At 37.6% G+C, this 25,930-nt stretch overlaps 1 protein-coding gene across 6 annotated transcripts in view; it reads left to right on the top strand.

Moving 5' to 3' along the window:
• Positions 1-25,930, top strand: part of nav3 (neuron navigator 3) — a 208,860-nt gene that overhangs the window by 33,496 nt on the left and 149,434 nt on the right. For all 6 annotated transcript variants that reach the window (XM_088348491.1, XM_088348490.1, XM_088348493.1 and 3 more), the window contains exons 2-3: positions 11,823-11,940; positions 14,259-14,311. In XM_088348491.1, the coding sequence (XP_088204617.1) occupies positions 11,823-11,940; positions 14,259-14,311 (171 nt within the window). The remainder of the gene's footprint in view (positions 1-11,822; positions 11,941-14,258; positions 14,312-25,930) is intronic.

Genomic DNA, 25,930 nt, shown 5'->3' with positions numbered 1-25,930 from the left:
AGGTCCGTGGTTGGTGGAACACATAAAGAATTGAAAAATATATGAGCAATTAATCAAATGTTGAATGAGATGTAGGTCTTATTCAACATTTGATTAACAGAGTACGAATGCATTATATAAACAAGCATAAAAGAAATAAACGTTCGATTGTCTTACCTGCCGGCATCAGGGAAAAGACTGCAATGTATCAGAGCCAGAACCAGCAGGATCAAGGAGAGTTGTTTTTTTCATTTCACAGTCAGGACTCTGAACTCTATCCATGCCCTGCTGTTCCATTCAGATTGCGGCCATACTTAGTTGTTTTGTTTAATTCAAAACTCGTTTCTTACAAAACATTTCCAGCTAGCTGTACAAAGTGTGCTTCACAAAAAGCCATTGGAAGCTGGATTATTATAGTGAGTCTATGCTAACAGTCTTTCAATCGTAATTCATTTCGGTGGCACCAGAGTAAGTAAAATCTGTTGTAAAATCTGTCAAAGCAACACTGACACGTGTGGCAAATATGTGTGACTCAGTCCTCTGGGAGCCAAAGTCGGGGAAGACTTCCTAGTCGGGCGTGAGAGGGAAAACCGCATTCCCTGGACTCTCTGTGACTCAGCGGTAGTCACACGTGACTCAGCGGCGAGTCAGATCTTTCACTGTAAAATAAATCAACGGCACTGTTAATGAACCTGATGTCGGGAGTCATTGCATAAAACGGAATCTTACTGGAAGTATGCACAGTTTAGATAGATAGATAGATAGATAGATAGATAGATAGATAGATAGATAGATAGATAGATAGATAGATAGGTAGGTAGGTAGGTAGGTAGGTAGGTAGGTAGGTAGGTAGGTAGGTAGGTAGGTAGGTAGGTAGGTAGGTAGGTAGGTAGGTAGGTAGGTAGGCTACGTAGGTAGGTAGGTAGGTAGGTAGGTAGGTAGGTAGGTAGGTAGGTAGGTAGGTAGGTAGGTAGGTAGATAGATAGATAGATAGATAGATAGATAGATAGATAGATAGATAGATAGATAGATAGATAGATAGATAGATAGATAGATAGATAGATAGATAGATAGATAGATAGATAGATAGATAGATAGATAGATAGATAGATAGATAGATAGATAGATAGATAGATAGATAGATAGATAGATAGGTAGGTAGGTAGGTAGGTAGGTAGGTAGGTAGGTAGGTAGGTAGGTAGGTAGGTAGGTAGGTAGGTAGGTAGGTAGGTAGGTAGGTAGGTAGGTAGGTAGGTAGGTAGGTAGGTAGGTAGGTAGGTAGGTAGGTAGGTAGGTAGGTAGGTAGGTAGATAGATAGATAGATAGATAGATAGATAGATAGATAGATAGATAGATAGATAGATAGATAGATACTTTATTCATCCCCGTAGGGAAATTCACACTTCCAGCAGTCTACCCCGTTGTTTATTAACAGATTAACATGATGCCCTAGGGGTGCTTGTAGCGGAGTAGATGACGTCACGCCAGTCCAAAAGTTCGACATCCCTGCGGCAGATGGAAAACTTCTCTTTGTGAAAATCCAGGGATACACCACCTCGTGTTAGCAAGTCCGCCTCCTCTCCGATTCCCCCCGGCTTTCGTGTCTCTGTTTAGCGGCGTTGAAGCCGGAATAGCTCCGGGTAGCTCCGGGTGGCTACACGTTTGCGTCCGGAATGCTAAACGTGAGCCACGTTTCCGCAAAACACAGCAACTGCGCTCCCTGTGCGCTTCGATGTTTTCCACCAGCACTCGATGATCTTATTTGGTCGTGAGTTCGCATTTACCATGATTACGGATGGTACCGAAGACTTATAACGCCGCTAGCCGCTTCGCTAGCTCTGGCTCTTCTTCCACGATAGGCCCTTCATCACGCCGGCACGAGAATTCTTCAGGGCAAGGAGTTGAAATTCCTTGAATACACGCATTTTTTGTGCGCTAAAACCCATGTCCCATAGGATAGAAGTAATCCATAGTGTAGTTGTCAAAACGGAAAGAAAAAACACCGAAGATAGGAGCAGACAATAAAACAATAGGGCAGCTGCTGCAAAAGGCAGCCGCTCGTGGCAGCGCCGCTTTGAACTAATGTAGCAGGTAACATGTTTATTTTGCCTTTTTCTATTCAAATCGCTCGTATTGAAACTGTTATGCTGTTATCCATCAAGCTTATTTCAGCATAATAAGCTTTATGGTAGAGTGCATAACAGTTCTCAAAAGTGATTTATATACGGTGTGCATCACTGATCGATTACCTTCACAAAAAATACAAAGACGGAATGGTTTAAGTTGTATTACATTCCAACAAATGCAACACGAAGTGGTTTTGGTTATATGTTCGCCATTACATTCCCGAAAAGTGATATAAAAGTAAGATAAAGCGAGGTAAACGTGGTTATAGTAGCGATGGGATGCAAATCTCGGCAGAGATGCATTTCTCGGCATAACACCGGCTCTTGAAAGTAAACGAAGGGAGCCTGTTTCCTCACCAACAGCTGGTTCCCTCTAAGGCGCCTTTTTTTCTCTTTTGATTGATCAATATGCATTTTTTTCAGGAATTCTGTGTTGTTGACTTTAAATCTGTTGAGTATACAAAGTTGTAGGGTTAGGGTGTTTTATATTGTTTTTTTGTAGATTTATAAATATTTCAATATTTGCTGTGTTTTACGTGTTAATGTGTTTTTATAAAAGTGTAAAGTGTATTCTTGTGGCATCTTTTATCTCTATTTTTTCCTTTTGTTATTATATTTTTATTTTTACATAATAATTGGTAATGTAGGGTTTACAACAACAAACAAATCCTGAAGAGCTGTTTGTTACGCGAGAAAGCCGTCTCTTTTTAGAGAACCGAGCAGAAAAAGACGTTTCTCTAAAACTAGTCGGAATTCTAATCCCTACAAGTAAACTCTGGTCAAAAACGTCACTGTAGGGTTTCATATCTGCTCAAATTCTTTGACATAATAACAACTTCTTTATTAAAACTTTCCCTAGTAACTGGTTACTTTTATATAGAGAAATTTAGCTACGAACTACTTTTTGGCACAAGTAGTGGGTAACTAACAAATTCCTTTAGACACGTTCCCAACACTGGTCACTAAATCCAATCATTTCAAAAGAAATTGTGCAACGGAAGGAAGCGGCACAGATCACGAAAGGTCTGCTGACGCTCTCAAATCAGACAGCACAGCAGCACTATTAGAAGATCACAGCCCCAATTTCCTCTGATTTGCTCATGTTCAGGAGCATGCAGCATTACAATTAAAGGATGTGCAGGAAGTGAGAGGAAGTATGTAGGCGACACGTTTTGCCTTTATGGAACAGTTGTCAATGATAAAGGTCCATTGCAACCTGCTGTGTAATTTTTTTTATTGAAATATGCTTAAAAAGTTGTGGCAAGGATTGGGTCTAACAATATAATATATGTGGCTCATAACTGCTAAATTATAAATAATGAAATCCATGTGTGATTTTTAATAGGCAGTTCAATGGTCCTTGAATAAACCATGAGCTTGTAAATCTCCAAAGGTATTCCACATGAATGGTGCATGTATTAGTGCAGTAGCGTCCCCTGCTGTTATCTCTGCAAAAAGCAGAGATAAATGTTGCAGTAAAATAATTTTTGCCTTCACTGCGCAAACCTGGAATAAATATATGCTCTGCAGCGTTGTTTAGAACTGATCTCAAATATGATTTATTCATCAATCACACAAGTTAAACTATACCCAGAATGAATAATCACTAATTTCAATTCTCATCGGCAGTTTTAGAGCAGTCACTGAATGATTTAAGTCCATTTGTGTATGATTTGTATTTAATTAATATTTTGTAATTTCAATACATTTAAGATGTATCTTTTTATTAATTTGATTTTAATATTATTTATTTGAGTTTTTTTTTCCTGATTTGCAATTTATGTTTTGATATTGAATTAATTTATTCATCTATTGAGTATTTTACGTATTTGTTTGATTATTTATTTTCTTTTTAAATTATGTATTTTTATTTTATTAGTTCATTATAACGCATTTATTTTGTATTTATTTAAATTTACATTATTTTTTCATTTATTTTAATGTATTTAACAAATGTAAATGTATATTTATTTTTCTTGCTTTCTTTCTGTCTTTCACTCCCTCACTCTTTTTTCTCTCTTTTTATTTCTCCCTTTACCTCTTTCCCTGTTTCTTTCTCCCTTTCTCTCTTTCACTTTTCACTTATCGTTTCTATCTGTCTGTTTGTCTGTCTGTCTGTCTGTCTGTCTGTCTGTCTGTCTGTCTGTCTGTCTGTCTGTCTGTCTGTCTGTCTGTCTGTCTATCTGTCCTTTTCTCTCATACTCCAATTTTCTCGTTCTCTTGTTCTTTTTCGCTCTCTCTTTCTCTCTTTCTTTATGTATTATATATATTACGGTGCTGTGACCACTAAGACTTTATTGCAAGCAAATTTGATTAATGTAACCTACATGAGACTGGAGTTGTTTTCTTTTAACTTTTTAAATGTGCGTGTTCATCTGTGTACAGTATTTTCTTGCTGCGGCAGGCTACTAATGACATGGTTACCGTCTGATTTATATCTGACGGAAGGATGATAACAAAGAGTTGCAAGGCATCTGAGAATAGACGAAGCCCCGGGACATTTGTGCAACACTCGGTATTCTTTGGCATCTGTTTCGTTTCTCACTCAACAGTTCTGCAAAATAGAAAGACGCCGAGCTGGCTACAATCTGTTTGTCACTATTAACACTTGAAGTGTTCTGTAGGATTGAGACCCAGAACAAAAAAGGGAATGAACACCATAAAAAATATGTATGACAATTAAAATGTTAACATCTCTGATAACCTAGTTTCTGGTGATAAATCGCAAAATAATGGGGATAACACCAAACCATGGTCATTTTGCTTGGATAAAAGAAACCAGTACTTAACTTGAGTGTTCGTCACTTTCACCAGAACTTTGTCGTGTTAGTTTTGCATGGTTCAGAGAGAATGAGTAAAGATTAGGCTGCGGATTCACATTTTTTTTTCTTTGAGGAAGTGGAAATTGATACATATTCTCCATTTATGCTCCCTCATGCATCAGCCTGACGGACGATATTTATTGTGTTCACCGGTGCATTTAATTATAGTTTTATCGCTGTGTGCATAGATGACTTATCGGCTTTGTAAATACAGCTGGAAAGCACTGAGCAAAGATTTTTCCCTATCAGAAGTACATTTTGTATTCAGTATGTTTCAAGTATTATTTCCTTTATTTACTATCATTTAAAGGATTTGTTTGGCAGGTAAAATGTTGCATCCAGTAAAAAAAAATCAAAATCTAGAAAATTACATGAATAGAATAGAATAGAATAGGATATACCTTTATTGTCATTGTTACAAAACGGGTTGAACATATTGTGACAACAAAATTACGTACGTGTCTATATATATATATATATATATATATATATATATATATATATATATACTGGACTGTCTCAGAAAATTAGAATATTGTGATAAAGTTCTTTATTTTCTGTAATGCAATTAAAAAAACAAAAATGTCATACATTCTGGATTCATTACACATCAACTGAACTATTTCAAGCCTTTTATTATTTTAATATTGCTGAATTTGGCTTACAGCTTAAGAAAACCCAAAAATCCTATCTCAAAATATTAGAATATCATGAAAAAGTATACAAGTAGGCTATTCAACTAATCACCTGAATCATCTCATTAACTCGAAACACCCTGCGAGGGTTTCCTGAGCCTTAAAAACACTCAGCTTGGTTCAGTAAACTAAATCACAAGTATGGGGAAGACTGCTGTCCAGAGGACCATCATTGATACCCTCCATCAGGAGGGTAAGACACAAAAAGAAATTTCTCAAAGAGCAGGCTGTTCACAGAGTGCAGTTTCAAAGCATATCCACAAAAAGTCTGTTGGAAGGGAAAAATGTGGCCGGAAACGCTGCACAACCAAGAGAGATGACCGCAGCCTTAACAAAATTGTGAAGAAGAGCCGCTTCCAGAATTTGGGGGAGCTTCAAAGACAGTGGGCTGAAGCTGGAGTCCAGGTATCAAAAGCCACAGTTCACAGACGTGTCCGGGAAATGGGCTACAATAGCCGTATTCCCATGGTCAAGCCACTTCTGAACTCAAGACAACGGAAGAAGCGTCTGACTTGGGCTATGGAGAAGAAGCACTGGACAGTTGCAGAGTGGTCCAAAGTCCTCTTTTCAGACGAAAGCAAGTTTTGTATTTCATTTGGAAGTCAAGGCGCCAGAGTCTGGAGAAAGGCTGGAGAGGAGCAAAATCCAAGTTGCTTGAAATCCAGTGTGAAGTTCCCACAGTCAGCAATGGTTTGGGGAGCCATGTCAGCTGCTGGTGTTGGTCCACTGTGTTTCATCAAGTCCAGAGTAAATGCAACTGTGTACCAAGAGATTTTAGAGCACTACATGCTTCCATCTGCTGAAAAGCTCTATGGAGATGAGGATTTCATTTTCCAGCATGATCTGGCACCTGCCCACAGTGCCAAAACCACCAGTAACTGGTGCACTGACCATGGCATCACTGTCCTTGATTGGCCTGCTAATTCCCCTGACCTGAACCCCATTGAGAATTTGTGGGGTATAGTTAAGAAGAAGATGAAAGACACCAGACCTACAAATGCAAATGAGCTGAAGGCCGCTATCGAAGCATACTGGGCATCAATAACACCTCAGCAATGCCACAGGCTGATTGCCTCCATGCCACGCCGGATTGATGCAGTAATCCGTGCAAAAGGATTCCTAACCAAGTACTGAGTGCATCAATGGACATTTTCAAATGTTTGATTTAGTTTTGCTGTTATAAAATTATTTTTTTACTTGGTCTGAGGAAGTATTGTAATATTTTGAGATAGGATTTTTGAGTTTTTTTCAGCTGTAAGCCAAAATCAGCAATATTCAAATAATAAAAGGCTTGAAATAGTTCAGTTGATGTGTAATGAATCCAGAATGTATGACATTTTTGTTTTTATAATTGCATTACAGAAAATAAAGAACTTTATCACAATATTCTAATTTTCTGAGACAGTCCAGTATATATATATATATATATATATATATATATATATATATATATATATATATATATAGCTTGATGCCGCATTTAACCACAGTGAAGACTCACACTAGAGCACAACCCAAGTTTTCACAGCATAGCATCCATGCGACGATGCTTACCTGTTTTCGTACAATCGTACATCGCTAAATGTCCTCCAAGGGGATTGCGAACTCCATTACCTCTGCCGTCAGACATTATTTATTTGACGGAGATTGGACTACTGCCATGATTAAAGAGCATATTCACTCGCTGATGCAAATGTTAACAGTGAAAAGAAGAAGTCAATTCCTCAGGCGTCCCCTTGAGGTGTCATTGCAACACTGCAGCATCTTTCACAATTTGATTATAGTTCATTGTTGATGAAGAATGGTTGATTCTTGTGGTCTAAAGTTGAAGTCATAGATGTCTACAGGCCTTTCCACGCATTGCTCACATTAATTCTTTAGTTTATTGATGAACAAGAATAGTGTTAGATAAAAAGGTCAGCTATACGATTTCAATATCTATCCATGTTGTTTATTTGGACTAGTGGAAAATGACAGCTCAGTCGGATATTAAAAAAAAATGTTGTGCGAGTCATTAATCTTGGTGTGGCACACTGATTTACAAGGAAATTTGAAAGTGGCACTCCACACCGAAAAGGTTGCTGACCCCTGGTCTAACCCCTAACTGTTACGTGGGTACCACCCAAAACGTTGTGAGTGGCAAAGAAACAAGTAAAATGGTGTGATTTGGTCAGGGGATGGTGTAATGATTGTCTGTAGTTTGCAATAATCTGTCGTCCTTTGAGACTCTTTGTGATTGAGGACTATACAAATAAACATGACTTGAGTCTCGGTAGCTTGTTATCTTCCTTGTGCTTGTAGCATTCGTTTTCAATTACACTACACAATACATCAACATCCAGTGGTGAAATATTACACAGCAGCTCAGGAGGTAAAAGCACTCATCTTGGGATAAAGAGGTCGCAGATTCAATTCCGGCTCTTTTGTGTTATTTGTCGACGTGCCCTTAGGCAAGACACTGCCCTTGCATGGCTGACGCTGCTATCGATATGTGAGTGTGTGTAAGTGTGAAGTATATTTTGAAGCGTTTCATCGACTTGAAAAGCGCTATTATAAACGCAAACCATATAGACATTTATCAGAAACCTATAAAAGCTAATGCATAATTAGCATCAATTGTGATTTGCATCGGCAGCAGTGGGTTATCTCCTTCGAGGGAAGAACAATTCTGGGGAAAAAGTAAATGATGGAGATGAGGATGACCTTGCTGGACCCAGTGTTTTTGTATATTCCTACTTGTGGATTTTTTCAAGTCAGCATCTCAGAAGAATTGAAAAAAAAGCCGTAGAGATGAGCCAAGTGGACTGAACTGCTCCAATCATGAATCGAGTGTGGTGGTGAAGTAAGGCGGGTTGTGTCTGATGCTTCTCACACAGCTGGCCACATCAAACGTTTCCACTTTATTCTAATGCATCATCCCCTTAATTCAAACAACAACATATGTAATACTTAAATGTGCAGTGTGTCATTTTAGGTGTCCATAAAAAGTTGAAAGTAAAATATTTTCTCTACTAAAGGTAAATTGTGTAATATTTGACCACTAGATGACAAAAGGAAACTGGTGCCAAACGAGCACACGTAGAAGCAAAATGCCAGACAAACACCATTCCAAACGCCCAAAAAGATGTATTTAAGTTTTTCACACAATTTTGCTGATTATTATCCATATCATCACCATTATTATCATTATTATTATTATTATTGTTATTGTTATTATTATTATTATTATTAGTAGTAGTAGTTGTAGTAGTAGTAGTAGTCGTAGTAGTCGTAGTAATAGTATAATATATTATTATTATTGTTCTTATTTTGTTATTATTATTATTATTATTGTTGTTATTATTAGTATTATTGTGTGTATTATTATTTTAGTAAATAACATGTTTTTGCACTGGCAGGTAATTGCTCATTTTAAGTATTATTTTGTTATACTATTACAGTGAACATTAAAAACAAGGTTAGAAATAGAGCAAAATCCAAATATAGAGCAAAATAGTGACCAAAAATGCTAAGAAAAACGTAATAATGTGAATTTAGGAAAGGTGGAAATTCAGGCTTAAGCAAAAAAAAACATGAAACTGGTTGCTGGAATTAAATTTTTTAAAATTCCAATTTGACGTAGTGTTTATTTAATCAAAACTAATGTACCCTTGTTAAAAAAGTTAGTTCATTTTAATTGTACCAATCCTTTGTATATTTGCATGTTCATCGTTATGTTTTAATTGCCACTTTTTTTTCTTCATCAATGCAGTGTGAACTGCATGGGGTCAATGCCAACTGTCGTTAGGCGATTTACCACAAGGCACACATGGAAAAACAACCCATTAAAAGCCATAGGGAACAAGTCATATAAAAAGTATTTCCCAACCAATATTTTCACAGTACAAAAAAAATGCATTAAAAATGTATTATCAACAGCAAAAAAGCAAAATCCTTGCACCGTTAATGCACAAGCAATATTTTTTTAAAGCCCTCCAGGTCAGATCAACAATTGCACTTTAATTTTTAGATTTGTCATGATTTCTATCAAATGCCTCTGGACCAACAACAGATGTTTCATTTCTTCCCACCCTGCACATTATTCGAGCAGCCGATGCATTCGCTACGAAAACAAAAAGCGCCTTTGACTTGTGGAGGAGTTCCTCTAAAACAGGGGTATCAAACTCAATAGAGAAAGCTAGGGTCCGGGTGAGGTTGGGCCAAATGGGGTATTTACCAAAAAAGTGCTGAAAACATTCCGCTTTTCCTACACTTACTTTTATAAATTTTCAGTAAAGTAAAAAAAAATTAAAATACATCATATAGATAGATAGATAGATAGATAGATAGATAGATAGATACTTTGTTCATCCCCGAAGGGAAATTCACATTTCCAGCAGCATCCCTGAGCTGAAAACAATCGAGAACAATCGAAAATAACACGGGAGCTGCTGGAGTGGCTGCCATTCGTGACGGCGCCGGAAGAAAAGATTCAATTTGAATCATTTACAAACAAACAAACAATTGAATCATGTACAAACAAACAAACAAAATATTCATGTTTCAATAAGTGGAGTGTTAATAAAATATTTCTGATACTGATATAACCAGATAAAACTAATTTTAAATTACCTGTCCAAATGAATGTTGTGCCATCTCACCTTTCCCACTCTCTCTCCTGCAGTTGACTTGCTGCTGCTCGCTCCTGAAACTAATACTTACCTCTTTGTGTATTGCCTGCATATGGCGACACCCTGGTTTTGCTTCGTTTTCCCAAATGTACAGAGGATAAACACTGCACTAACGTTATATATATATATATATATATATATATATATATATATATATATATATATATATATATATATATATATATATATATATATATATATATATATATATGTATTTCATTATTTTTAAGCTACAGTTTTAAATATATTCCCTTTATTTTCTAAATTACAAATAATAATGATAAAAGAAAAATGTCCAAATCAAAATAAGAATACAGTAATCCCTGATTATACAGCAGTTTACTATTTCGCTACTTCGTGGATTCAGACCATGCATTGTGTTCTGCATTCTTATTGGCTAAACAGTCCCTTTGCTGATTAGTAATTGACGTTACAGTAGTTATTTGTGAAAAAATAATGAAATGACGTTTATACAGTGCTTTTATCTGTTAAATAAACGGAAGGTTATTTGGTTTCAGTGTATGTTAGAGTATTTCTCCGTTAATTGGAAATAAATAAAGGTTTTTACTTTATGGATATCGCATATAATTTTTTTTTTTCCGAATGTATCCCACGTGAAAAATGGGATTACTTTAATACTGGAAATTAGCAAAATTTTATTCGGGAAACCTAAATTTTTAAAAATATAATCCTACAACACTTTTGGTCTTTCTGGATTTGATTAGTTAATATTGTTTGTCACATCCCATTTTTCATCTCCTTCAATAACTGTACCAGATGGAAGTGCTGCAATTACAGCTGCAAATTATTTTCTCTCTGGCCAATTCTTTTTTTTTTTGCATGTCAGGAAAAGTCAATGTGAGAGTGGTGTTGGAAAATGTGAGCACTGCACCTTCAAGCTCGTCTCTTGGACGTTTTGGGGACACTTATTTATATTATTATATTTTTTGGGGTCCCCAAAATCTGGCGGACGGGTTGCAGCTGTTGACTTCTGTCTGTTGTGAGCCAGCAAAGTTGTTGGCAGGTCTAGCTGATGATACTACGGATTATACAATAAAATGGCGATTTTTACAAGCTTTATTAGGAAAATAAAGGTCTCAATAACGAAAGCAATCTCTATAGCTTTTTTATTCGGACGGCATTGTTTGCATAAAAGTGAAATTGTAGCCGGGTTAGATTCATTTGGATTGGATTTGTCATTGGTCTACAAAATGTTTTTTACTGCCATGCAATCAATAAACGAAATGATGTCTTATTCCGGGAGGTCTAAGCTTTTCTGCTTGCACAGGAGATCGTGCCACACCGTAAAACATTAAGAGCAAATGGCAAAGTGGTGGCGGTCCTTTATCGGGGAGTAATTGAGATGAAAAGAGCAACGCTTGAGCTTGTAACGACCCACCCCAGGGCTGTAAAATATGCAAAATCAGCTTTGCTGCATTTATTATAGTTTTAGTCAATGTGTAACGTCACTCCCTTCTGTGTTTACATTTGTTTTCATGTGGACGATAAATTACTGATTTTTGTTTTCAGATTTACACAGACTGGGCCAATCACTACTTGGCCAAGTCGGGCTGTCCTCGGCTGATCAAAGACCTGAGCCAGGACGTCACTGATGGAGTCCTGTTGGCACAGATCATACAGATCATAGGTATGTATACTTATGATCCTCCGATACGTATATGTATAACAAAAAACACTAAAAGAGTTTTGCGGAGCGTGTACTAAATTCTCTATCACCGGGTCCTTAACTGGTCTGACTTAGGGACCCACCAACCCTTCAAATGATAATATTTCCTTTAATGCAGAATTTAGCTGCATTTGTAGTGAAATCCAACTTTGGATTTACAATAATGAAATCCATAGTTTAAATATTATTGGCTGTATCTTTGTTTGGCCTTGCTCAACTAGCGTAAACACATTTTGCCGGTCTTTTTCTGTGGAGTATAATATCAGGTGTCAACTCGCATTTGCAGGGCATCTACTGTTAAGATGATAAGTTAAATACACTCAAAATAGGTAGAGAAGACATTTTAAACTTGCAAGGAGAACAGGAGATGACTGTACAAAAAAAAAAAATCCCCTTCTCATCTCTCATCTCATTAGCTGCACCGCTTATCCTTAGTAGGGTCGCGGGGGTGCTGGAGCCCATCCCAGCCATCTTTGGGCAGTGGGCAGGGGACACCCTGAATGGTTGCCAGCCAGTCGCAGGGCACACAGGGACAGACAATTCGCTTGCTCATTCACACCTAGGAACAATTTGGACCGGCCAATCAACCTGACATGCATGTTTTTGGAATGTGGGAGGAAACCGGAGTGCCCGGAGGAAACCCACGCAAGCACGGGGAGAACATGCAATCTCTGCACATTAAGTTTGGTAGCTGGATTGAACCCATGACCTCAGAACTGTGCCGCACACGCGCTAACCACTGCGCCGCCGTGCTTCCTCTAATAAATATCCTAAATTATAAAAAGCAGATTAGCCTCATTAGAAGACAATAGTAATGCTGATGTAAACAGTGCACAGAAGTTCAAATAATGAACAACAGTGAGGTAAAATCATTGAAATAATGATTTCCTTTGCAGGCGTCATATACTAAAACAGAATAAACTTATTAACATTATCGCCATCTACTGTTAAAGCAACAGTGTTTATTTTTTAGTTCCTCCTAGTGGTACAAACAATTTTCATTCAGTAAAAAAAAACTTTTTTTATCTAAAAAAAAACTCATTGATTTACGTAACCGCGGTGTACCTGTCCCACCAAAGATCCACATTCACGCTGGACTGGATGATAAGGTTTTTATTACAGTTTCTGCAGATTAAATGATTCACAACATTAGTCTCTCTGGTGGCTTTGAACTCTTTGATCTTGTTGGCAGCTGGCTCTGTAGACTGCCCAAAGCATATCAAAGAGCTTTCTTTTCAATTTACATAAAATACATTTTAGAATATCACAATACATTTTTACATCCATTTTAACAAGATACTTTTAACAAGAGATCTTATAGAGTTTTTTTAACATTTACAATGAATTCAACATATTTTTCTTTAGTCTGAATTTTAGCCAACATCATCCTTTTTTATATATATGAGAAAATAGAAATAAGAACAATAATGAGTATAAAAACAGATACAATTTACCTGCAAATGAAATGAGTCACAACATTAGCTTCTCTGCTGGCTTTGATCTCTTTGATATCTATAAGGGGAATTAACATTTTAGCACAACAGAAACAAAACAAAAATAAATCATAACAGCTTAATAACATCAATCACATTACTGTGCATGTTGAGAGATTTGTCAGCTGTGGTTATAATGTTTAAAATTAACTTCTTTTGTGGAGCACCAAAAGATGTGTCTTACCGTTGGCAACTGGCTCTGTAGACTGCCAACAAAACCCCGCCTTCCGGTCACATGTCAAAAGCCAAAACAAACCCCACCCCATACCAGCAGGTGGCACTGTTGGACTCATCATTGCAGGACACTTACCAAAAACTATACACATATTTCAGCAGGAATTTCAATAAAACAAAAGTTATTATTACACCCGTTACATTTAAATAATAAGCAAAATGATATGGCGTACAGTTTGGTCACTTTGCATCACCGTAATTTGCATTCTTCCTAGTGATCGAATAATTCACAGGGTCCCTTTAATTAAATAGAAATTTAAAAATGTGTCTGTTCTTTCTTGTTTGCTCCATCTTTTACGTCTCACGATGCCGTCCAAGTGCATCTTTGAACTGACTGGTGCACACTCTTTCCTCCCTCTTTCTTGAAAGAAAAATGTCCCCTCCCTTCTCGCCCCAAAACAGACACCGAGGCCACGCTCTGGCCTGTCAGTGATTCCCTGCTAGCAGCTGACAATTTAGGCAGCTTTGCTTCCCAGATGCTTTGCATGCAAGCACTCATGCAGACGCATACACAAGGATAGTAACTTTCTTTTGGTGTTGTCTCTCCTGCAGCCAATGAGAAGGTGGAGGATATCAATGGCAGTCCCCGCAATCAGAGCCAAATGGTGAGTTTTGTTATTGATCCATCTAATGCATTCAATTTTTTCCAACATAACTGATGATAGAACAGGGTTAGACTAATGAGACGTCAGGTTAGCATACACGTTTTATTGCTTAACTCATTATATGCCAGACATTTCTCTCACAAGGGAAATGCGGGTGCCTGTCAATTATTGCCATTTTCACCCATTTTTGTGTAGGGATAGGACATATCAAAATTTATAATTTATTAGAAAAAGTATGTATTTTTGCTTTTACCATTATTTAGTAAACAACAGTTGAACATTGCTATGTTTCTCAAAAATATTCATTCCCAAGAAAACGGAGAAATACGGTGCTTTGAGAAAGAAGCATTTCAAGCAGAACTTTCACTTCAATGCTTGTTTTCTTTTACATATGTGATACCATCAAAATCAACAATGTTTTCCATAAACACAAGGCCTCTTTGCTAGCAAAAAAACATTTAGTTTCATGAACATTAAACTTATGCTTGAACGATGCATGGACTTTGCAAAGACTTTTGTGTCCACTGACAATTTCGGTCACACACTCTCAATCACTGGATGAAGGAAGCAAAACAACGCGAAGGACTAGGGAATCCTAGACCTACCAAATGCAATTCCTGCCATCTAGTGGTGATTTATCATACTGAAATCCTTCCCGGGGGCTTGATACTTACTGATCAGCAAAGTCTTTGGAATACTTTTTTTTTTTAAATAAAAAATGCAACAACATATTTTTACGTTTTGGAATGTTTAGGATAATGCTTCTGAAAATATTATACGTTATGGCACTGAATGAGTTAATTGTTCTCATAATGAAAATCGAGGTTGAAAAATCAATAGAGGAACCTGCTTTAGAGTATGTATACAAATACCTCCATGGTGCATTTACATACAATATTTACCAGACTGTAAAGCGTTACTTTTCTTTCAACTTTTTGAACCATGCGCCTTATACATAAATTAAGAAAGGCGATAAATGTTGAAGCTCTACTGTCCCAAACTCATTGCTACTTCTGCAAACGTGATAAATTAAAATGTGTTGTGGATGTCTTTTGTCTCTTAAAGGCACGGCACGGTCAGAATTCAGACATTTGTACTTTTATAAAATCTGAGAAATAATGATATCGGTAAATGTTCTCTGAAAATGCAGCAAAGAATATTGCTTATTTAGATAATACTCTGTTATCTGCTTTTACCATATTTTGAACTTTTTGGGGGTGGTATATTTGTCAATTCATTTATTTTATTTTATATATAGTGAAGAAAACAAGTATTTGAACACCCTGCTATTTTGATATCCCTCCCACGTAGAAATCATGGAGGGGTCTGAAATTTTTAGCGTTGGTGTATGTCTACTATGAGAGGGATACACTGAAAAGAAAAATCCAGAAATCACAATGCATGATTTTTTAACAATTTATTTTTGTGATACAGCTGCAATATTCATTTGAACACCTGGGAGAAAGTTTTGTGGTCAGACAAGACCAAAATAGAACTTTTTGGTCATAATTGCACTAAGCGTGTTTGAAGGAAGAAGAATGAAGAGTACAATCCGAAGAACACCATCCCTACCGTGAAGCATGAGGGGGGTAGTATCATGCGTTGGGGGTGTTTTTCTGCACATAGGACAGGAGGAGTGCACTGCATTAAAAGAGGATGACTTTGGGTGTGTTGTGTGAGATTTGGGGAAACTATCTCCTTCCTCAGTCAGAGCATTGAAGATGGAAATGATGAAAATTACCCTGACATGATGAAATGATGAAAATTTCAGATCCCTCCGTGATTTCTAAGTGGGAGAAATAGCAAATTAGCAGGGTGTTTAAATACTTATTTTCCTCAATGTTTGCAGTATGACATTAATATAATCCCTGGGCGACACAGTGGCTGAATCTGCTGTTCCCACATTCCAAAAACATGCATGTCAGGTTAATTGACCACTCCAAATCGTCCCTAGGTGTGAATGAGCGAGTGAGTTGTATGTCCCTGTTTGGCTGTGACTGGTTGGCAACCAGCTCAGGGTGTCCAGGCCCACTACTCGAAAACCACCCCGCGACCCTACTGATGATAAGCAATGCAGATAATGGAAGTATGGATGTAATCCCTCCCAACTTCGATCTACGTCCCATTAGCCCTAATTGTTGCAAGTGGGGACTGGCAGAAGGTATTTTTGTCTGGAACTGTGCTGTTCTAGCCTGCCTAAAATGAAATGCATAGTTGCTGGCGGCCACGATCCATTATCCATGATAAACTGTTGCGGAGAGCAGAGGCTGGCAGAGCGCTTTTTTTTTTGGTTGGGTTGCTGAAGCATGTTATAGTGGCCCGCATGAAATGAACTGCACAGGTTTGACCACGATCCATTATCCTCAGTGGACTATTGCTTAAAGTTTTTTGTGTAAAATAATAAAAATTACCTTTAAAACAAGCAAATTCATTATAATTGAGATAAATGCAGATATTGTTTTGTAAAATTAGGAAATTTTGCAAAATTATTATATCATCAGACAACTTTGTTTTTCAAATAATTTATTTTGCAAAACAAACAAGTTCAAATGAAATAAAATAATGGTTAATGAATGTCTTTTGCAGTATATGGAGAACTTTAAAGTGTGATGCATACTTTATTTAGAATGAACGTTTTTGTCTGTTGTTTTTGTCCAAATCTTATGTTCCAAATTCAGTCATTATGGTTGGAAATATCGCAAAGCTTTAAGTCAATAATTCTATTCAAATACATTGCTCATGTTATGACGGTAAATCAATAACTTCATGCCATATTTCTCATTTTCTCTATTAAAGTTCCAGATCCTTGCAGCGGATGGCAAAAGAGGCTTTTTTAGCATTCAGCAGAAAAATTCTTGCATGGCTAATCCTCCTCATTATGGACAGACGTCCTTCGCAAACCGCGCAGCGATTCCCCTGGAATACAGATGAGTTTGCGCTTTCGTTTTCTCGGCTTCATGCTCTCAGCAAAGGGTCTCGTGCAAAAAAAATAAATAAAACACATCGCCTCGTAAATGATGACTTTGGCTCTTAAAATGCAGTGATGTTACATCTGCCCACAGAAGCTGGTGGTCGATTTAAAAGAGATGAGATGCAACAACTCACCACACTCACATTATGTTTGAGTCTGCCTGATTTAAATGTGCGTCACAGATTGGATTAAAAGCAACTTTCCTGTTATGCACTTGGCTCTTGGGTGGAGAATTTATCATGTTTAGCACATGAAGCATTTCTGCACTGGAGATTTAATGACTAGTAGGCTTGTACCACCCCAAGCTGTATCATGAAACCAGTGACATGTGGGGAGATTAGTGAGGTACTGTCAGATTTACAAATAATTTACCCTACATCTTTTTCATTATTTCATTGAATGAGCAAGAAAAAAATGGATAAATGAGGTCTTTGCATTGTTACTTTTAAATAAAAGCATCAATAGATAGGTAATCCTCCATTTTGAAGAAAATACTTGCCTTTCCCCTGCTAATACTATTACTAATTGTATTGTTTGGAGAGGAAGTGTGTGCCAAATAAGAACTCTTGGTCTTAGTATCGCCCTTTGCCATGAGGCAAGTGAAAGGCCTGCCTTACTTTGCATCTGGAGACACAATGTAGTATGTTATATACCTATTGTATTTATAGTATTCATAATTCAATGTGAAAATGTTGCTATTTTGAAAAAAAAATTGTTAATTGAAAAGAAATGGAACATGAACACAGAACAAAAATAACTATTTAATGAATTTTAAACTGTATATTGTAAAACAATTTCTGGTCGGTAAATTGGAATCAAAAACAACTTTACAGCTTCATTTTTTAAGCCCAATGATTAGATGGGATCAGTCTATCCAGGGTTTTGGTGCAAAAAACACCTAGTTGTTGCCCAAAAAAAAAAAAACAACCTGCCACTAAATATATTTGCTTATTTATGCTTATATTCAGGATACGTGTCATTTATATATATATATATATATAGTAAAAGTGTATTTGTTTTTAGAAAAAAATATTTACAATGATCATAATCAGTTTCCTCATTATAAGCATATACAGTCCCCCTATTTCTAAGTATTATATAATTGTGAACTATATTTTAATGTTTAAAATTTTTAAACAGATTGTTATAATTTGAGCATTGTTAGGTATTTTGTGAACAATAGTTAAAAGTGATGTTTCTTCAATGTTGTTCCATTAAACATTATAATGAAATTTCTGCAGACATGTAAGTGGTGTACTGGCTTTTGTGACATATGTTTATTGTCTGGTAAAATAATCGTAAAAGAAAAACTTTTATTTTTCCTGATTAAGTTTGTTTTGTAGATTACAAAAAAATGTTTTTTTTTAATGTAGTGATTATTTTCAATTAAATTTTAAAATAACGTGCCATGCATACAATCAATTTTATTTAAATTATGTTTATGATAATAAAGAAAATTATTTCCTTTTTTCATTAGAAAACAGGCCTTAAATGCGTTCAGTTAAAGAGTAAATCTGAGTAGTATATATATTATCTTGTAAGGGAGCTGTCACAATTGCCCATTGCCCTCACCTGTGCGCGCTCTTTTGGCGCCAGCTGCTGCTCGTTGCCTGATTGGCTCCTCTACTATTTAAACTCAGTGCTCTCATTCACTCCTGGTCAGTCCGTCAACGAACCTCTGCACTTGCAAGGCATGCATTTTGATTCTGTCTGGTATCCTGCTCGTGTATCCAGTATCCGGTATCTATCCCATCTGTCCTGTCCTGTCTGGTATCTTGCTTGTGTATCCAGTATCCGGTACCGATCCCATCTGTCCCGTCCTGTCCAGTATCCGGTATCGATCCCGTCTGTCCCGTCCTGTCCGGTATTTTGCTCGTGCATCCTGTAGCGACCCCGTCTGTCCCGTCCTCTCTGCTATCTTGCTCGTGGATCCTGTATCCAGTATCAATCCCGTCTGTCCTGTCCGGTTTCGATCTCGTCTGCCCCTGGCTTCCTGTTTTCCCGCGCCTGACTTGTCTGTCTCACTTCTTTTGCCCAGTGATTGCCGAATCGCTGGCATTTGTGTTCCCGCGCATGAATGCCCCGTTTCTGTAAAATAAAGCTTAGTGTGAAAATGTTACGCGTTTGGGTCCACCGTCTGTTTGGGTTCTGACAGGAGCAATATTTTATGATTGTAATTTTTGTAATTGACGAAGTTAGACTTTTTGGGGAAAAAAATCTCATTATCATCACTCTTTTCCATCAAATATGGGAACCTTAGAGATCAAAAAACACCAATTATGACTTGATTCATTGGTCAATGAATTTGGAACTAATGCGGATTCCAACAAATCACTTTTGAAATAAAAACCTTGGAATTCGGCAAGTCATGGCCCCTAACGATTCATCCTCGACACCAGGTTTGCTGTGGAGGTACGATTGGCGCAGGCCCGAGGGTTTCAAAGCTTGACCAAGGCCGAGCCCGACCAACTAACTGGATTTGCAGGACCGAGCCCAAAGCAAATCTGAATTTTCCCATTTGAGAAGAAGAGAGATGAACAAATTAAAGCTTGTCTTTCGCAACAAAATCACATTTAAACAAGACTGTATAAACAATTACATCTTTTATATTCCTGTGTGGCAGCACGGCGGCGCAGTGGTTAGCGCTTGTGCGGCACAGCTCATGTCATGGGAACCTGTCGTGGGTTCAAATCCAGCTCCAGACTTTCTGTGCGGAGTTTGTATGTTCTCCCCGTGCTTGCGTGGGTTTCCTCCGGGCACTCCGGTTTCCTCCCACATTCCAAAAACATGCATTTCAGGTGAATTGGCCGGTCCAAATTGTCCCTAGGTGTGAATGAGCAAATGAGTTGTCTGTCCCTGTGTGCCCTGCGATTGGCTGGCAACCAGTTCAGGGTGTCCCCTGCCCACTGCCCGAAGATGGCTGGGATGGGCTCCAGCCCCCCCGCGACCCTAATGAGGATAAGCGGTACGGCTAATGAGATGAGATGAGATATTCCTGTGTCTGCAGAGGTTACATTAACCGACAATTTAAGATCATTGATAGGAAAATTTTAAGGCTGTCCGTCATTTTGATGGATTAAGAATCCAGCGCGACACTTAAAGATAGTGGGGCCGAAAGACAAAGTACATTTTTTTTTTTATATCCACACATTGTTTTTGTATACAGTTTGTATATATATATATATATATATATATATATATATATATATATATATATATATATATATATATATATACCTGAATTGGTTGCCAGCCAATCGCAGGGCACATAGGGACAGACAACTCGTTCATTCACACCTAGGGACAATTTGGACCAGCCAATCCACCTGAAATGCATGTCTTTGGAATGTGGGAGGAAACCGGAGTGCCCGGAGGAAACCCATGCAAGCACGGGGAGAACATACAAACTCCGCACAGTAAGTCCGCCGCCATGCTGCCCATATATATATATATATATATATATATATATATATATATATTATATAAATGTAATGATTCAAATTTGAGGCCAAACTCAGCCGAAAGTCGGGCTTGAACTGGCGCTTCGGCTTAAGATACTACCGCTGATTTGCAGGACTGTCTTTGTGCTCTTATTAAGTCTCATTGGGAACCGGTCTCATCTCGACTGCATCTGTGTGTCCCTATGGACATGGGGACGAACGGCAATGATTTGCTCTTGGTCGGTCAGATGCTCCGTCACCTCATTAATAACCTACGCCACCAATCACCAATAGATCATGTTCCTAATTTGAAGCACCCGATGGGCTGAAAATATCGCTACCAATTCGCACCAGCTTGTCAGGTTGTTTACAACAGCGTGGCTTGTTTAAAAAAGGGCAGCAAATGGATGATGGGAACTTCGGGAGCATTCCCAATGGCGTTCTAGAAGCCAGGTGATTGAAGGCAATCACCCCAAAGAGGGACAAAGCAGGTGGCCAGTTTTCAACAGCTGAAACAAAATATAGCCGTGGAAGTAAACCCCGATACTTTCCTTCAAACGATGATGATATTTTACAGCCAAATCCTTATCGACTCTCCTTTTCCAGATGTTGAGATAACAAATAAACTTTAATTCTAGGGTATCAAATTTTGTGAACCGCTGGTTAGTTTGCTTTCAGCACTCTTGAAGTTTGTTTCCAAACGCAACAGCTGGTTCAGCAAGAAGCCCTGTAAATGATCCATTACACCACACCACAAGCTAAGCAACCAATATCTGCTCTTTTTTCGTATATATTTCTGCTTCAAGGAAAACCAAATAAGAAAGTTACAAAAACGTTGAAAGACAGTAGCCAAAAATAAGACTTTTACACTTACAGTTCCAGTAATTGTCCACATAAGTTTTTTTGTCTAAATGTATTGTCATAAACCACCTATCAACCATAGACCCCAAATTGTTTTTTTGGCGGGGATTATATTTTTCTTTAACTCCACACAGTTGATAAAATTGGTTGATCAGCTTCATATACGTTTGCATTACCTATTACATACCAGCTAGTTTCGCCGACGCTGCTACTAGTGCTAGCGGCAATCTTGGCCTACGGTATTGGCAAGTTCATATGTCAGTAAAATGGTAATTATTTAACAATGAAAAAAAGTTGTTTGTTTAATATCAAGCAATCTTAATTATTATGCCTCCTGTATTTTTAACTTAATTCAAATGGGTATCTGAATAATAAAAAAAATAACAATCAAATATTGGTTATCTAACTCTGTTGTTTATTTACTGTATGCATTATTTAGGCGGCAGTAGCTCAGGAGGTAGAGCGCTCGTCTTGAGATCAAGAGATCCCAGTTCGAATCCCGGCTCGTCCGTGTTACAGGTCCAAGTGTCCTTGGGTAAGACACTAAACCCCTAATACGCCCATTAAGCACGTTAGCGTCTTACATGGCTGCAATACAAGGCCGTTATTAGGAAATGTGGAGCACATTGTAAAGCGCTTTGAGAAGTCATTGACTTGAAAAGCGCTATATAAATGCAGATCATTTCATTTTGAAGAATTTATCTCCTTACCACAGAGAATATACTGTATGTCTTCTTATTTGGAACATTTCACAAAATAAATGTTCAAAACTATTATTTACCTAATGAAATATTTAAACAATTGTTTCCAGGAAACTGTAAAAAACTGAAGACTTCTTCCTAGCAAAATTTTGGAGAAGAATTTGCTTTGGCTTTTGACTGAATTTTACCCTTCAAACGGCTCATGTCAAGCTGAGAGAGTGTCTGGTTATTCAAAACTCCTTGTAACTGCCCCCACTATTTAAGAGGATCCGAATGCGAAAAGGACTAGCACGAGTAGCAAGGGGAATTTTTAAAGTGATGAGAAGAGCGCAGCACGACAGCACAGTGGTTAGCGCGTGTGTGGCGCAGTTCTGAGGTCATGGGATCAAACCTTCCTGAGTTCTCTCTGTGCTTGCGTGGGTTTCCTCCCACCTTCCAAAAAAACATGCATGTCAGGGTAATTGGCCAGTCCAAATTGTCCCTTGGTGTGAATGAACAAGTGAGTTGTCTGTCTCCCTGTGCCCTTCAACTTGAACTGGTTGCCCACCAGTTCAGGTTGTCCCCTGCCCACTGCCCGAGGACAGCTGAAATGGGCTCCGGCACCACCGCGACCCTACTGAGGAGTAGCGGTGCAGAAAATGGATGGATGGATGGATGAAAAGGGCTTTCTTTTTAAAGCAAGTATAGGCTAGTTTGAAATGTTTAAGCAGGGAACTCGTATTTGTAACAATAGAAGTACAGTTCCACTTATACTTTGGTGTCCGGAAGAGTTAAGAAGACGCACACACAAGACTAGAGACAGAGATGTTGATAAAGTGCCTAAAAATTAACAAGAAGTTTATTGTCATCATTCTAGAGTTCTACAAAGAGCCGATCAATACGTGATTGAGTTTACCAGGTACATAAAAGTCAGGTTCATAAAAGCTACATAAAATTTGTTTGTAAGCATGTGGTTAATTGAATTCAATAAGACCGATCTTTTTTGGAAGAAAATGCGAGAAAATACGTACACTCCAAATAAGGAAAAATATGCCATCACAAGTCTCTCCAAAGCTGTAGTGTATTGAGTTATAATTATTATTTGTCTCAGTATTATACACATCTACATGTTTAGGTTAAGATTGCTGGTTGGATACACATTTTATTGAAAATAAAGTGGATTTTTATAGAGACCAGAATGGATTAAGTGAGTGTACCATTTTTATTTATTTATTTTTTTCGGGAAGCATACATTCTGACCTCGACCTCGAAGTTTTGAAAGCTGAAGCACCGCTCTACATATGTTTGAGGCAAAATCAACCTGCCGTGGATTCTCTTGCAATCGTAATTTTTTGTGAAAAAAGGAAGAATATATTGGGGTTAATGACTGATAAATGCCCATAGTAAAAACCTTTATATATTTCAATAAAACATCTTAATCATGGGCTTACGAATTACAATTTTACTTATTAAAGTGAACATACCAAGGCAAGAGTTTTTTTCTGAATTAGAATGAATGAAAAATTCGTCCAACCATTTTATAAGATGCATTTTAATCGCAATCCAACAGCTGCAACCTCCCTCTCACGCCTCCAATATCAATTCAAGCGGTCACAGCACTTCCTTCGACGTTAATGTTCCTGACCCTGAATACCAAATGAAGCCACAGATCCAATTTAGTAGGCGGACACACTTGGCGTGTTTTAGGGGAAATACAAGTGATGACTTTGTTGATAATAGTCAAACAAGCCCAAAGGTTGTGAAACATTCCAACGATTCTTCATCATGTTTGGCTACTTTTTCTTTTTTTTTTGGTCTTTGTTTAAGTGACAGCACTTATTCATGCCCACCTTCTTTGTCCTTTACCAGGCTGTTTCTCACATGATGGAGTTTGATTGAAAGCAAACCTCACTCTTTAATGGAAGCACTGAACGGTCAAAACTATGCAAATATTGCTTCTTTTTAGCCAAAACTTTCATGGAAACAAAGTTATAGTCTCGCATAACTATCGTATTGTTTCGTCCAGTCTTTCAACTCCTGTCAGACTTTCCTGTGCTTTACCAAGTGATGATCAGCACTCATCCTTTGTATTCTGGCACTTGCATCATTTCTCGGTCAGTGGGTTGAGCAAATGCTTGACTTCAAACTTAGCAACAATACTTTTCTGTGAGCACGGGGCCCCAGACGGCAATGACAGCTCAAATCTGTTGGCTGTCAACAATAATGCCGTCCGCCGTTTTTACCTCTGCAGAAGAACGTTGACAGTCCTTGCCCCTGCGGACCCACCTGAGCTTTTCAAAGCTGTCAAAGCACACTTAACGTCACTCCCACTTGCTTTATTGCATACTTACTTATACAAAGACAATCACAGACATAAATGCTGGGTTAAGGTTTTATTGTAATGGCCCGTTCCCTTTTCATGACTGGGTTTATTTGTTGTGTTGCAAACAGCAGTAAAACATACCGCAGTCAGAAAAAGAGTTGATATGTCTGAAAAAAACAGCAAGATGTGTTATCTGAAAGAACTGTCTTCACAGCAAAGGACATAAAGGGCAACATATTCATGTTCCCAGTGTAGCAGCTCAATGAAAAAAGTTTGATGATGAATGGACTAAATTCATGTCAAGAATTGACTTCAGGATATATGTAACCAGGCAAGGAAGTTGTTTAAATTACTACTGCTCTCCAAAGGCTTTTGTGCCATACTAATAAAAGTGATGATTCTATGAAAGGGTAATGTAGCTCATGTAAAATATCTTGCAGTTATCACAACTGCCTCTGCTGAAGTCCAATAGTGATGCAATAAGGGTTTTTGTGAAACCAACCATTGCACTATCCCCTGATCTGAAACCTACATGAGGGCAAAGAAAAACTCACGAGGAAGTATAGAAACCTTGATAAGGGGCTGCACATGAGGTAATCCCCCCTCCCATTAAATTGTTTTTCAAATTGTTTAGAAACAATCTTTTTGGGAGAAACGTATCTTTGATGGTGATTGCCTTTACATAAATCCTATAAAATCAAAAGGTAAGACCAGTAAGACAAATCTATTTGTTTTTCTTTCCATTTGGACTTAATTTGACTGCAGTCCCACAACTCGAAAACTGTATCAAATTGCCCTTTACAAAGAGATTAAAAAACATTATAAATTATACATTATGATATCATTTGGTAAAAGAGACATGGTCCATCCAGTATATCGCATCGATAAAACAATTTTCAAAGAACAAATGGAAACCTCTTATTTTTAAGTAATGTATTTGCCGGGTGTGTCATCACGTGATCTTCTGTACTTATGGACGTTAATTCTGTTTACTAGCTTGCTTAAAATATACTAGTGCAAGTAAAATCTGTTTTCTGTTTTTTGAAAATATTTCATAGAGATTGAAATATACAGCAAAAAGTAATAAAGAAGTACTACTTATGATACCGGATTCCTAGCTAGCATTTCTTAGCCTTAATAGGTTTGACACCCCAACCAGCTGTGTCATGGATATAAATGACATATTTCCATACACGTATCATAAGATAGGTTACTGCAATCCTTCCTAATATTGTATCAAGTACATTTGATCGCTTATCGTGGCCCTCCAAAGGGCACAATAACTATTTTGTAACATGCAGCGTTAGTTAATTTAACAGATCTTGTTCATGATTTTGGATGTCT

The sequence above is a fragment of the Urocampus carinirostris genome, chromosome 11 (assembly GCF_059441175.1).
Source record: "Urocampus carinirostris isolate Australia breed hairy pipefish chromosome 11, RoL_Ucar_1.0, whole genome shotgun sequence".
Classification (NCBI taxonomy): Eukaryota; Metazoa; Chordata; class Actinopteri; order Syngnathiformes; family Syngnathidae; genus Urocampus; species Urocampus carinirostris.
This window is presented reverse-complemented; position numbering and strand designations above follow the sequence as displayed.